The sequence below is a fragment of the Vipera berus genome (genome assembly GCF_964194415.1).
Source record: "Vipera berus genome assembly, chromosome: 1".
Lineage (NCBI taxonomy): Eukaryota > Metazoa > Chordata > Lepidosauria > Squamata > Viperidae > Vipera > Vipera berus.
In genome coordinates, this window is record NC_138202.1 from 78823341 (window position 1) to 78838950 (window position 15610).

The 15610-nt window shown below is 38.9% G+C and overlaps 1 protein-coding gene across 4 annotated transcripts in view; it reads right to left on the reverse strand.

Annotated features, from left to right (window-relative positions):
- Window positions 1-4574: 4574 nt before the first annotated feature.
- TSPAN18 (tetraspanin 18) overlaps window positions 4575-15610 on the reverse strand; it is a 198954-nt gene continuing 187918 nt past the window's right edge. For 3 of the 4 annotated variants that reach the window (XM_081324717.1, XM_081324715.1, XM_081324716.1), the window contains 3 exons: window positions 14702-14881; window positions 10986-11069; window positions 4575-8374 (listed from right to left, as the gene is read on the reverse strand). In XM_081324717.1, the coding sequence (XP_081180843.1) occupies window positions 8327-8374; window positions 10986-11069; window positions 14702-14881 (312 nt within the window). In that variant the 3' untranslated portion in view covers window positions 4575-8326. Of the gene's footprint in view, window positions 8375-10985; window positions 11070-14558; window positions 14882-15610 lie in introns of those variants that run through there. The other variant, XM_081324718.1, reaches the window with a different exon arrangement.

The following is a 15610-nucleotide window of genomic DNA, read 5'->3' on the forward strand; positions in this document are numbered from 1 at the left end:
GATCTGTGGGTCATGCGTCTGGAGCCACGCCAGTCCCAAGACCATGGGGAAATGCAGATCTGAGGTGATATAGAACTGGATGGCCTCCACATGGGAACTGATGGCCATACATAATGGTTGTGTGGCGGCCTTAATTGGCCCAAACAGGAGCACTGGACCATCGATAGTCTCCACTAACATGGGCGGTTCCACCGGGCATTGGGTAACAGCCCATTTGGCCACAAATGTCGAGTCCATAAAATTTGTTGTGGCCCGAGTCAATTAAGGCATGGACTGGAATCCCCTTCGGCTTGCTGGGGAGGATCAGACATGCCTCCAATATCAGATGCCATGGAGGTCCACAGGCAGCATCGGAAACATGTCGCTCAGTGTTGTGGGATGCCCGACCTAACACACCTTTTAGATCGGGCTCAGGGCATTTCCCAACAGAGGAGTAGGGGGCTTTCTTGGGGCAGACTCAGTCACTGATGCCCGTTGTCGCTTCCTTAGGCAGAAGGCAGCCAAATGCCCAGGGTCCCCACAGTAAAAACACAACCCCCTCGAACGTTGCCTGTTCATTTCTGCCACCGACAGACGAGGCCTGGCAGCACCTAGCTCCATTGGCTCCTCCCTTTGAACTGGGGTCTCACAGACAACAGGGGCCACAGGGGTTTCTTGGGTGGCATGGTGACTCCTTCGCTGCTGTAGCTGAGCGTTGATCCACAGACAGAGATGAATCAGCCCATTGAGGTCTGAGGGTATATCAACATGGGCCAGCTCATCCAACATTTATTTAATTGAATTTATTTAATTGAATTTCTATACTGCCCTTCTCCTGAAGGACTCAGGGCGGTGTACAGGGCAATAAAAGCATTACATACAAAAGTTAAAAGTAGATTAAATTAATTAAGCCGTTACAATAAGTAATTAAAAATACCCCAAACCCTTAAACCAGGCCGGATTGTTCAAATAAATAGGTTTTCAGATCACGGCGGAAAGAGCGAAGGTCGGGAGCCATCCGGAGCTCAACCGGCAATTGATTCCAAAGGGCTGGCATGCCCACAGATAATGCTCTCCCCCTGGGGGCCGCAAGCCGACACTCTCTGACCAACGGCACCCTGAGGAGGCCCTCTCTGTGGGAGCACACAAGACGAAGGGAAGATGACACCGGCAGCAGGTGCTCCCGTAAGTAATCCGGACCCATGCCATTTAGGGCTTTATAGGTAATCACCAGCACCTTGAATCTCACCCAGAGGGCAACATCTCTGACAATCCATCCTGGAAAGTGTCCACAAGCACAGCCTCATTCCAGGCTGAATCCTGGCTAAGCAGCTGAAAATCACTGATATAGCTTTCAGGCATTGGGTAGCAGTCTGCGTCTTTATGGGGTCCTCATACATCAGACGCATATGATTACAAAACCCCACAAAGTTGTCCAACAGTGGACTAGGTTGGGCCAGCAGAGGTGCGCCCCAATGAGCTGCAACCACCAGAGAGAAGGCTTAACACAAACCCCACCTTATATAAATGTTGGGTTTAAACATGATGTGACTACATATAAGGAAATTTTAAGTTTGGAAAGGAATGTATGGCAATTAAAGCCATATAATATCTTAAGAGAAGAAAAGATTGTACAAATTTGGTTTCAGTATGGGCAATTACAGGCCAGGTGGAAGGAAGACCAGAAAATTGGTTTTTCAATGATTGATGAAAATTTGGTAAAGCAAATTAAAGATCAAGGTCAAGCACATATTAAAAGGATATATCTTGCATTGATAGAAATTGATTCAGAGACAGAACTTGTTAAAGACTGTATGATAAAGTGGGCTCAGAATTTTCAAGAAGTCATTACAATGGATACTTGGGAAAAGATTTGGGTGAGAAATGTAAAATTTACGCAGGCCCAAAACTTAAGAGAGAACTTTTATAAAATGTTTTATAGGTGGCACTTAGATCCTAAAAAAATAGCAAGTATGTATCCGAATTGCCAGCCCAAATGTTGGAGGTGTGGCGGTGAAGATGCAACGTATTTTCATATATGGTGGACCTGTAAAAAGGTTAAAGCTTTTTGGATTAAAATTTGGTGGAACATGCAAAAGATATTTAAGAAAAGGATAAAGTTTTGTCCGCAACTGTTTTTACTGGGCATTATTACTGAGACTACTGTCGTGGACACTAAGCTGATGTTGAACTTAATTATGGCAGTGAGACTTTTAGTAGCGCAATATTGGAAGAAGGAAGAACTGCCGACTATAGAAGAATGGACTTTAAAAGTCTCCAATCTGGCGGAAATGGCAAAGATCTCAGCGTACTTGAAAGACCAGTCGCAACAGAGATATATTGTGGAGTGGAGAAGATGGATTGATTATATCCAGAATAAATATGGGACTAAAAAGTTTCATCTAGCATTTGAATAAGTATTGATGTGATATTTAAATTGCTTGTAGTTATTTTACAGGAGTTAAAGTGCGATAGATTTAATATTTTATTGTTGTTTGCATAAGGTAGACTATGATTGTTTGTATTTTTATACCCTGTATTGAGCTCTGGGAAGTCGGGAAGGGGGGAGGGGGAGGGGAGGGAGGAGTTGGGAAGGTTTGGGGAGAGGGGAGGGGGTGGGGAGGGGTTTTGTCCTTTAAAAAATGTATTGTAAAACTTTTCAATAAAAAAAACCCCACCTTATCCCGGTCAGTGGGGAAATCAGCTGCTCTCACGCTGATAAATAGCTGGCACTGTCCCAGGAAAGCAGGAAACATCTCTGGATTGCCATTAAATTTATCCGGCATCGCAACTTGGCATTTTCTCCTGGGTGGTGGTGGAGGTGCAGCATGGACCTGTGCTTGTAATTGAGCCACCTGAGCTGCCAACAAAGCAAGTTGCTGGGTGAGCTGGGCATTCTCAACACGTAGCTGCTCCATAATAATAATAAGGGGTGGGAGGCTGAAGGCAAACTGTTCTGTTCCAGCCTACAACCAGCCCTGTTTGAATGTCAGGGACAACCCCTTTTTATAATCAACAGGATGGAAAAAACCCAACCAAATTTATTTACAAAGAGTTCAAACAAAGGTTAAATGAAAAGTTCAAACAAGATTTAAACCAAAAGGTTAAACAAGAGTTAAACAAGGATAACAGACCAGAACTCTAGCAGAAGATCTTCAAACGGTTGCCTTCAGCAACCAGCACCTCCAACACATTCCCCTTTTATCAGCAGTCCCAAAGCTTGGCTTCTCATTACCTTCTCCTGAGTTGCCTCATTGCTTTCCTCTGTTCTGTTCTGCTAGATTGCCTCCTGCTCCTAGCGTCCCTGAACAGAGCCAGCTGTGGATCGTCTTCTTCCAATCCCTCATGCTCACACAGCTGAGTCTGAGGAGGAATAAGACGGGAGGGGCCAGGCTGAGAGTTCTGCAGTGCATCAGAACCTTCCTCTGACACCAAAGTCTCTCCAAACCCCTCCTCCTGTTCAGAATCATCCGACTCAGCTGCCGGAACCACAGGCTGATGCTTAATCACAACAATTACATTAAGAAAAATGTTTCTCATTTCTTTCCTGTTACCTTTATTGATTTCATTGCAGAGATGTTAACATAGGAAATAGATTATTTTGTTATCTAATTTTATCTTCCAAAAGACAGAAGCAGATAAAAAATGTGAGGTTCTTTCCTGTTGGCTTTTTTTGAATTAGCTGTTTTAGATTCTAAAAGTTTAGTTCCTAAAGAAGTAACCTTGTAAATAATTTTAATGTCCTCCTCTAGTGCAGGACAGGCAACCTTGGCTCTTTTATGACTCAAGGACTTCAACTCCCAGAATTCTTGAGCCAGTATGGCTCAGCTTGGAAACCTCTCTCTTTCCCCTCAGCGTGGCTGGCTCAGGATTTCTGCGAGTTGAAGTCCACGAGTCATAAAAAACAGCCAAGATTGCCTACTCTTAAAGCCAATAGAGGGAGTTTTTTTTTTTTGTAAAAAAGGTGCCAGAATGCCGTTCTGAGCGTTCTATGAGAAAAAAAGCTCTGTCTGTATTCATATGCTTAATGGTTTATATGCTTAAGTAAATTATTGTATTTTGAAGCCATTTTTTTCAAAAGGTTTGGGCAAATAACCTTTGTTTATTGATGCATTCATATGTAATCCCAAGTGATCAATATTTAATATGCTCACTTTAAGCATAAATATAAAAAAGGTCAATTGTGATTGGAGAACATGTACCTTTGAGCCTTTAGGATAAACTCCATCTCGTGCCAACATTATTCAAATGACCTTGACAACCTAAAAACAATTGTGTATTCAAAAATGTCTTCAATGTACCTTGTACTTATTGGCTTCCTGCAGGCTTTAATGGTGAACGTGCTAAAAGTCAAACATTTTGTGTGATCTCTTGTGCAAACCCAAGGTTAATTCCAAAAACTTGATTATATTGGATTTCATGATTCTGAACAGGACACTGTTTAATTGTTCTCTATTTTCAACTCAAAATAACAAGTTCTACTATTTGGACTGTAACTATTTCTTTCCTCAGGAAAAAGGCTATTACACGTCTATTTCAAAAAAGAAAAACACAGAACCCATGAATTGTGGAAAGTAAAGCTTTGTTGTCACAGTGTCTTTATTTTTGTCTTTTCATTTTTTAAGAAATGCACACAGAAACTGTGCAAATGCTTCAGAATAGCATCCTATTTTTATGTTACAAAAATCCCTTTCAATATAAAAAGCATTACAATAAGGAATACAAGTTAAATTAGCTCTAGCCTTCTAATAAAAGGAACATTTAAAATAGATCTCAACATTTAATTTATAAGTGACCTGCTCCCCAGGCACTTGCAACAGTGACAACCACAGAGAGTGAGAACTACTGGGTAGATCTAGAGTCACAAACACAAACATAAGGAGACAGCCCTGACCCAAGTTCTTCTGGACAAGCTCCATTTGAAGCATACAATCTATGCAGAGGTTTAGCCACATACATCCATTTCACTTAAGCTTGTGTAGAAGAACATGTTATGGGGTCATCCCTTCTTCCTAAGAAGATTAGTGACAAAGGGATGATCAGTTGAGGCACCAGTTCATTTGGAATAGAAATTGCCCTTTAATCTTTTTCCACATCAGGAAGAGAGATGATGCCATTTGGAATTTATTGGAAGGGTTGGTTCATGTATCATGCCAAGTTACGGATTGTTGAAGCACAAATCTGTATTTCACTGGGTTAGCACAATACTCCAAGGTTTATGAACCAAAATGGCTCAGTTTAATCTGATCTGCTAAGCCTAAACCAAATAAATGATATTTAGTCTCAATGGCTGCAGCCTAACTACAAATAAACAGAGCACAGGAAATCAGACTTGCAATCCTTAACTATTCTAAAATGAATTTTGCAAACCTGACAGCACAAAAATCCTAATTAAGTTTTTCTGACTGCATGCTTGGTCAAACCTAACAGTGTTCCTTTCAATAATTCTCTTATACAAATACATTTCTTTCTTCTCTCAGACATCTCCTTCTCTCCATTAGTGTGGTTTTCCAGTAGATGACATATGTTTTTGACAGGTATCTTTGAAGCCAGCAAGTTAATTCCCATTATTTTGTAAAACAACTGATCCCCTTTTCTCTGTCAAGGAAGTGATGGCCTCAATTTCACTGAGATTGCTTAAGCAGAAGTTAGACAGTTTCTATTACTAAACAGTAGGTTAGACTTGATTACCATACAACTCTGTGTCATTCTTTAGGACAGGGGTCTTCAAACTTGGCCCTTTTATGACTTGTGGACTTCAATTTCCAGAATTCCTCAGCCAGCCATGCTGGCTGAGGAATTCTGGGAGTTGAAGTCCACAAGTCAGAAAAGGACCCAGTTTGAAAACCCCTGCTTTAGGATTTTCTTTGGGATTATCAAGAGTGCATGTGCTAAAGTAAAGGAAAGGGCAGATGAAACCAGAAAAATGTTCAAACTGGAGCGCAAATGGAGATAGCAAAATGAGTCAGAAATTGGAAAACCACCAGGTAAGCTAGAGCAAAAACACATAGGCACTGAGATTCTGAAACAGAAAGGGAATATTAGGAAACTTTATCAGACTTGTCTTAGTTCAGCCATCACCTGCCCCATCTGCACTTCATTAGTTTCATTTTTTAGGGTATGAGTATCTTTCGGAGGAAGTGGGGGAAGATGGAGAACATATCTCAGGGCAAACTCCTTGAAATAGGTTGGTAAATGTATTGACCTTTGGAAATTTCGGTATAAAAATTAATAGCACACTTAAATGTGCTTCGTGCTGGCTTAGGCTAAGTGTAGTTGGAATTAAACAGCCACCAATCACCTGCAGCTCAATGGCTGAATCTGCCCCATTACAGCAGCCAATAGGAAATTACCAAATCACACACTCCTTTTTATGTCTCTCTGCCTACATCCTGAGATTTTGTTCAAACAGAATTCTGTTTCCCCCCCCCCCAAATTCATGTATTGTGGGAGATGTAGGCCATTATCTCTAGATGGGTCCAACTAACAGAGTTCTTCTGCAGATCCTGCAAACATGTCTTTGTTATGTTTGAAAGCCATCCTGAATTCTAAATGCACAGAACTGAACGAAATAACACTGAAACCATGTTAGGGAAATCGTCAAAGATTGCATCGAGATTTAACTTATCATATGTTAATTAACCAAACAGTCATGATAACTATGATTGTTCTAGCATGTTTTCATCTCATATCAAATAATAATTGCTAGGGTTTTTCCCCCCCCAAGCTATACCTTTGGGGATTATTACTTATAGATGAACACCCTGTAGTTATTGCTTTCAGCAGGGACTCTCAACATGTCATCTTTGGCATCCAATGTCACCACATCCTGTTCATACTTTTAATAGTAGGTTACCATCTTTTTAAAAAGTGCCATATCACATTATTTTGCCAGTTTACATCTTTGTCCACCATTCAGTAATAATGTAACTTCACTCTAATTTACATATTCATCAGTATCCTAGGCAATGAATATAGCTTGGATTTAAGGACGAACAAAATATTACCAGTTTGAAACAAGTGTTTTGGGGCACTTTGACTCTTCTGGAGTAGTCAGGGAAAACCATTTCAAACAGGAACGAACTATTTAAAACTTGAAATGGAAAGTTTCAAGCTCAAACTTCTTTGTACTTCAAATGTTTTGCACATCACTGCTTGTATGTCTTGGAACTTCAGTTCTGCCTCTTAGGCTTTATTGTCTGTGTTTGCTGAGTGGATAAAAGTCCACTGAAGCTAGAACTTGGCAACAGTTAAAAATGAAAGAAAGAAAAAAAATCAGAGTATGTTGTTGTTTTTTTAAGCTAAGAATGCCTAGGTCAGAAACAACAGCCACAAAACTTACAAATTAAATTTCTCAAAAGGCAACTGCAAAAGTGCCTCGCTGCTTTCCATGCTTATTGTGTTGGGGATTATTTTTAACACAGTTGAAAGGCACATGGGGACAAGACACCAAGCTAATCAATTGCTAATAATGAAGGCCAAACTTGGCAATGTATTTTTCACAGAGCATGATGGTGACAAGACATTCAAAAGCCTAAAAAAACCCAAAACAGATACATCTCCTTAGGGGAGACAGCACCAACAATTCTAGACAAGAACATACTTTTTTTTTCCTTTTAAGGTGAGGGAACCAGCAGCTGAGCTGCTTTAGTCTTTGTTCTCACATAACACTGATCAGAAAATTCAATGTGATGAATGGTATGCACTAAAATGGTATGCACTGATTTCAGCTTACCCTACTTTTCACCATTAGATCTGATACACACAACCCATCCTCTAGGTTCTTGGAGAGGACATTCTCCATTCCAAGCATTCAGGAATGCTTGTATCTTCTGGATCAGACAAGAGATGGAAAGCTATTCATCTTGGTAGAACGCTTGCAAGTCGAGTGCCAATACATTTCCCCCTCTTAGCTTAAAACTGAAGTAATCTGTATACATCTCAATGCTTTAGATGACCATGTTAGTATTTTAAATGAAGATCTTGTTGAAAGTAGGTAGTCTTCTTCTTTATCTTCCTCAATCAATGGACTATTATCGTACAAGAGATGTGTGTTCCAGACAACATCCTGGGTATTATTAGAGTTCATTTTCTATCCTGACTTGCAGGCCTTTAGTGCAATCCATTTTAGTGGCTTCAGGTGAATGACTCCTCTTGGAGATGGCAAGGAACTAGACAGCACCTCAAAGTTCCAGCCCCTGAAGTACAATCCTTTTGATCATTAATATATTACAGTCCTTTCCCTCCTTTTTTTAGGTTTGCTAACCAAAAAATAAAGTTTATCTTCTTTCTTTTCCTTCTTCAAAGCAAGTCCTTGAAAAATCATTTGTGGCTCATGAAACACGTCCTACTGAATCCCCCGAAAGAGGCACATAGCAAAGATCATAGCAAACAGCTGTGAAGGACATAAAACAAAAAAGAGGATCCTGGTTATTACAGATCAAACCAAATCCATTTTAGTTTTATATATTACAGTCATAGATCTTCAAAAGGGGGAGGGGTTATATCCTAACTTACAGTCTAAATGCTGGAGATGTGGTAGTTTAGAAGCCACCTATTTTCATACGTGGTGGACTTGCAGAAATATAAAAGCTTTCTGGGTTAAAATTTGATGGAACATTCAAAAGATTTTTAAGAGAAAAAGTTCTCTCCGCAATTGTTTTTATTAGGCATTGTTGTAGATTGTGATGTTAAAGAAACCAGTTTGATGTTGAATTTGATAATAACAGCAGCACAGTTACTGGTGGGACAATATTGGAAGAAGGATAGTTTGCCTACTTTAGAATCTTGCAGAAATGTCTAAGATTTTTGCTTATTTGAAGGATCATTCACAAGAAAGATATATTTCAGTTTGGAGGAGATGGATAGATTATATTCAGAATAAATATGGGACTAAAAAGTTCCATTTAGCTTATGAGTAGATTTTAGAGGGATATTGTTATTAATTGTAGTGTTAGTACTTTGTATGTATCTATGTTAAAGGGAAGTTAAAGCACATTATGAATTTGGTTAATTTTATATTATGGATATTTTTTTAGCTAGAATATGATTATTACATCTATAACCCTGTATTTAGCTCTGGGAAGTGGGGGGGAAGGGGGGTGGTTTGGGGTGGGTGGGTTTTGGGGATATGTATTGTAAAATCTTTTTTTGTAAAACTGTTTAATAAAAAAAAGGGGGGGAGAGGTTATACAAATAGTTATAGTGAAGAAACTTTAAAATATAATAGGTAAAAAGTTGAATGTAAGAGCCGTATAAAGTAGAACTAGAAGGTATAAAGGATATAAACTTATAAATTTAAAAGAAGTTCTGTATTAGAGACATTTAAAATATCAAGAGCAAAATGTGTAGGAATATGAATGTATGTAGATCTGAATGTTTTGCCTATCTATCTCTCTGAAAATGTAAAGCATTAGAAGCATATAGGGGAGTGAGTATGTATGTATATACTATGTCAAAGGCTACATTTATATTTAATATGGCAAAATAGGTGCCCACTGAATCTAATTATAACAGAAACGTTTAGCTAGTCTTAGCAAAAGGAAAAAAGGGAGAACCACTGGAAGTATAGGTCTAGGATTCAATTAAAGACCTATCAACTTTATCCAAAAGAAGAATTCTGCATGGAAATCATTAATACTTTTCTTGTGATTCAGGTTTGTATGCTTTTTTTTAAAAAAAAAAAGGGGGGGGGGAGGAATTCTGTTCTTCCTTAGCCCAAAAAATCTTTGGGGCCAGTTGGACAAATTTACTCCAAAATTTCTCTGCTGAAAAAAAATCACTAAATAGTAACTTAATCCTGCTGAGGTAATATCACTCCTTTTACTTAATTATTTCTGTGGCCTGCCTGTGAGGCAACGATCAATTTAAAGCTTCTGCTCTTTAAGAGGACCGAAGTACTTTCTGTAGTTGACTAATTCCAATAGTTTCTTCCATCTCCTTTTCCTTGGCTCAAATAATCTAATGAGGGTCTGAAATGATGCTGTGACATACATTTAACTACAGAATCACCAACCACTGAAGGATGCCCAGGACCCCCTAAACCGGGGGGTGTCAAACTTCCAGCCCATGGGCCAGATGCGTCATGGTGAAACCACGCCCACCCCATTGCCGGCAATGGAAAAAAGGTGCGATATGTCGTGACATGTCACGTGATGTTGCGAGTTTGACACCCCTGCCCTAAACCATGGTGGTTCATCCCTGTGATGGTTGGAAAGTTAAGCAACCCTGTCAAATCTCGATAATCTGCACAAAAACCTAAAAAGAACTACTAAACTGATCCACAACTGAATACAAAAATAATTTTCCAATGAATGCTAAATTAGAAAAGTAAACAACTGCTTTGTTTCCACGAATTTTTATTAAGCAAAATTGACTTCATCTCAAACATATAAATTTGAAATGAGTATGCTATGCCTGACACGAGAGGGCAGTATAAGACAGTTGTTTCCCAGCCCATATAAATGCTTCAAGTTAGCAATTAGGATTGTATAAGATTTTCAGTGCCTATTCAAACTTCAGACTTCAAAACCAGCTTAATAATAATAAGAGAAGTGGAGCTGTTTTTGAGAGTCACACCTAACTTTAATCGGTTGATTTCTCAACCACCAGTTGCTTTAAGGCAGGGGTCTCCAAACTTGGCAACTTTAAGACTTGTGCACTTCCACTTCCAGAATCACCCAGGTAGCTGGGGAATGGCAAGGAATGCCAGTGAATGCTGTGTTCACCCTAAAATCCAAGGCATTTCTGCTGAATCAGTTTTTCTCAAACTTGGCAATTGTCAGATGATTCCCCAGCCAGCGGAATTCTGGAACTTGAACTCCACACATCTTCCAATTGCCAAGTTTGAGAAATACTGCTCTAAATTATTTTTTTACACATTCCTACGAGTTACTTTCTGAATAGAAAGGAAAAATTCAGATGAGGGGGGATGTGGTGTGAACATAAGGGAAAGGAGGCATCTTTTGGCATGATTGTGGCCAGCAGGATCCCAGTTTGTACCGTACCTCAATGGCTAAAACACCAATGGCAAGAGCTCCTGCAAGATATACATAGGTTTCAAGGGAATTCAGGATCACAGTGTAGCAACCCTGGGAAGGAATAAAGAAATCGATCTTGAAATAAATGTCTATGCAAAGTGAGCACATTCAGTTAATAACCTTGCAAACAACTAGTGAAAGAACTTTTCAAAAGGAGAACACATTTAAAAAAATGTAAATTATATAACTCTCCAAACTAATGTGACTCCGAGCAGGTTCCAATCTTTACTTTCTGTAAAAAAGATTACTTTTTTTTTAAAAAAAACCACACACAATAGACAAAGGAATAAATATCAACAGAATAATTATTAATAATAAGTAACATTATAAATGATTCATCCATCCATTCATTCATTCATTGAACATGTATAGCTACCCATCTTACAGAATGTGTCTCTGGGCAGTGTACCACCATTAATGAAAACAGCCAATATAAAAGTCTATGGAGGTTCTCAGTCATCCAGGTCATGGTTGTGCCAAAGGTGCTTTTTTATGAGGCAACTGGACCTTTTTTTTCTTGGACCTTTTTTTTCTCGTTGAAGATGTTTTGCTTCTCATCTAAGAAGCTTCTTCAACTCTGACTGGATGGTGGGGAATGGAATGGAATGGAAGGATTTATACTCCTTGCAGACAGCTGATCATTTGCATTCTTTTACAGAGTCATTGAGGTTATCTGGAAGCTTATCAGATAAGCTTCCAGGTGGCATCAATTACTCTCTAAAAGAATGCAAATGGCCAGCTGTCAGCAAGGGGTATAAATCTTTCCATTCCCCACCATCTAGTCAGAGCTGAAGAAGCTTCTTGGATGAAGAATAGAATAGAATAGAATAGAATAGAATAGAATAGAATAGAATAGAATAGAATAGAATAGAATAGAATAGAATAGAATAGAATAGAATAGAATAGAATAGAATAGAATAGAATAGAATAGAATAGAATAGAATAGAGCTGGAAGGGACCCTGGAGGTCTTCTAGTCCAGCCCCCTACTGAAGTAGGAGAACCTACACAATCTTGGATAGGTGATTGTCTAGTCTCTTCTTAAAAATCTCCAGTGATGGAGCACCCACGATTTCTGGGGCTAAACTGTTTCACTGGTTGATTGTCCTCACGGTCAGGAAGTTTCTCCTTAATTCCAGGTTGCTTCTCTCCTTGATCAGTTTCCAAGTATTGTTTCTCGTCCTTCCCTCTGGTGCTCTCGTGAACAACCTGACTCCTTTTGTCTTGTGGCAGCCCCTCAGATACTGGAACACTGCTATCATGTCTCCCCTATTTCTTCTTTTCTTTAGACTATCCAAACCCAAGTCCCACAGCTGTTCTTCGTATGTTTTAGCCTCCAGGCCTTTGATCATTGATCATCTTAGTTGCTCTTGTCTAAATTTTTTCCAAACTCTCAACATCTTTTTTTTGTGATATGGTGGAGCCTTGGTGGAGCAGTGGGCTAATGCCTCCTTAAGTAACACCAGCTGCCTGCAATTAGTGCAGGTTCGCATCCCACCAGGCTCAATGTTGACTCAGCCTTCCATCCTTCTGAGGTAGGTAAAATGAGGACCCAGATTGTTGGGGGCAATTAAGCTGACTTTGTAATAATGCCGCTTAGGGAGTGTGTGAAAGCCCTAATAAGCAGGCATATACATAGAATGAAGGCTACTGCTAAGCTTGTAAGCCGCCCTGAGTCTTCGGAGAAGGGCGGGATATAAATGGAATTAAAATAAAATAAATAAAATAAAATAAAAATTGGCTGCAGTATTCCAGGTGTGGTCTTACTAGCGCTTTGTAAAGCGGTATTAGTACTACGCGTGATCTTGATTCTATGCCTCTGTTTATATAACCCAGGATTGTATTAGCTTTTTTGGTTGCTGCTGCACACTGCTGGCTCATAGTCAACTGATCGTCCACTAGGACTCCAAGGTCCCTCTCACAGTTACTGTTTTTAAGCCAGGTCTCACCCAATCTGTATTTGTGACTTTGATTTTTCCTATCTAAGTGTAAGACTTTGTCCATGTTGAAACTCATTTTGTTGGATAGGACCCATTGTTCGAGTTTGTCAAGATCTTTTTGGATCCTGATTTTGTCTTCTGTGGTGTTGGCTACTCCTGATAGCTTGGTGTTATCTGCAAATTTGATGAGTTCCCCTTCAATTCCTTCATCTAAGTCATTGATGAAGATATTGAAGAGTATTGGGCCTAAGACGGAACCTTGTGGTACCCCACTGCTTACTTCTCTCCATGTGGATGTACTGCCATTGAGGACTACTCGCTGAGTATGGTTTGTCAGCCAGCTACAGATCCATCTAGTGGTGATGTTGTCTATTCCACCTTTTTCTAGCTTGCCAATTAATAGGTTGTGATCTACTTTGTCAAATGCCTTACTGAAATCTAAGTATACTATGTCCACTGTGTTTTGCTGATCCACTAGTTTAGTCAAGTCCAGCTGCCTCATGAAAAAGCACCTTTGGGACAAACAAATAAAATCCTAATTTAATAATTATAATCACATTTTTATAACATTATGAAGGATAAATATTCCTCTATAATCCAAGACTGGGGCTCTTAGCAAATCCCAGCTCCTTTCCCCCTTGTTATAAGCTTTCCTAAAATGCAACAGGGTTGAGGCTGATTTGATTGCAGGAGATAAACTATTCCAGAGAAAAGAGGGTTGTAACTGGGAAGGCACAATTCATTATGTCCTGTCAAAGATGGTCCCTAAATGAACTGAAGCAGGCCTGACCTACTCAGCGTTATTAAATGGGCAAAAGCTACAGGGAGCAGAATTTGACAGGTCAGTTTTTTACCACAAGTAAGTCAGGAAATTGGACTTCTAAGGTTAATCAGCTTGTTTTACATTTTGAAACAAATTTAGATCAGAAGACAGGCTGTAATATCTCTGTGATGCTTAAGCTGTTCATGTAAGCTTTCTGAGTAGAAGTACTATTGCAAGATTCTTTGGTTCATTTCCCACTATTCTGCAGACATGCTCTATGTCTGTAGATGCATTGTCCTTTTTGAATATTAGTTAACAATTTGAAAAATTTAACAACCACAACATGCTGTACATGAGGCTAACCCTGAAGAGCATTTGTAGACAATCAACTAGTGCAGAATATGGCTGCATGGGTAGTAAATGGTGCCAGATATGCAGCACCCATAACATCACTTCTGTGTGAGCTGCATTGGTTACTGGTGTGTGTTTCCAGGTGCATTTCTAGGTGCTGATTATCACCTTTAAAGCCCTACATGGCTTGGGATGGATTACCTGAAGGATCACCTTTTCCCAACAGTCTCTACCTGTCCAACTCAATCTAGCAGAATGCTCATATATTTTTTTTAATTGTAAGTCATTGATTGAGATATGGGTCTATAAAAATTGAATAAATAAATAAATATGTTCACGCTAGATGATGTTTCTTGCAAATGTAAATGTCCTAAGAGCTTTGCAAGAGAACAAAATAACAACTTGTTCTACACTTGAACTTAATAAAACCCTGATTTCTCTTCATATTATTATTATTTCTTTTTCATTATTTTATTCTATATTGTACAAAAAGGAAAAAAGAAAGTTTACCCAAAGAAAGAGTACAGTCTTCAATCATTCAGGTAAAGAATCATATGAAGGCAGGAACTTTTGCATCACACTTTTATCCCTCTGTCTAAATTATTTATAAGTATTTTGATCATTTCTTTACCTGTTGGTTCTGATAGACTTCCTTTCCTTTCAAACATTCTTCTTTATTGATGAATGCTCCATCGCGAGATTGCAGCTCCCGTTTACAACAAGCTTCAGGAACAGCAGGATGGGAATCCAGAAGAATGGAATGAGAGGTTGCCTCAAAATCCTCTGGACCATTGACACCACAGCAGCCAAACTAGCACATGTGAAAGATCATCAAAGAGTTAATGTGTTTGTGGCAGGAAATCTGAAGACAAATCTGAACCCAAATAGGGTTTCTGAATGTATAAACTGAGGATATCATTTGATACTTGATGTAAATTTCTACTCCTTCCTAAACATTACAATTTTCTTTAAAAAAAACAAAAACAAAACAAATATGTTTCTAGTCATCATGGATATGACCTCGGCTTCAACATTTGTTGAATTCCTCAGTTATAAATAAGCAAATCACGAGAGTGTGAAAAGCCTTGGACTTTGGATTAGCTTCCTATAGAACTGCTGGCTATTTTCTGTTTATGAAACATAAAACTATTGTGTAAAATAAGCAAGTGTTCAGTTTCTTTAATGCTGTAATATCAAAATTTATATTTTCAATATCACAATCTCTTTTGCACTAGTTATAATATGGTTTGTTTATTTTTGTCATTACATGAACCCATCCATGATGGCTTTGTATTAAGAATGAACCAGGTTTCTGTGCTTGTTCAAGAAAATGTAATATAAAAATTCCGACATAGCATTACATATGGACTTGCATATGTTAAGACCTAGCAATTTCCCAGAGGAGTGACACAATTAAAGCAACAGCAATAACAACCTTCATTAGAACTTAATGAGAACATTTTCAAATTGCTGCCTTTGATCCTCTGGTAGTGCCAAATGAGATTATTTCCATAAAATAAGGCATGAGTTCCTTAATGTG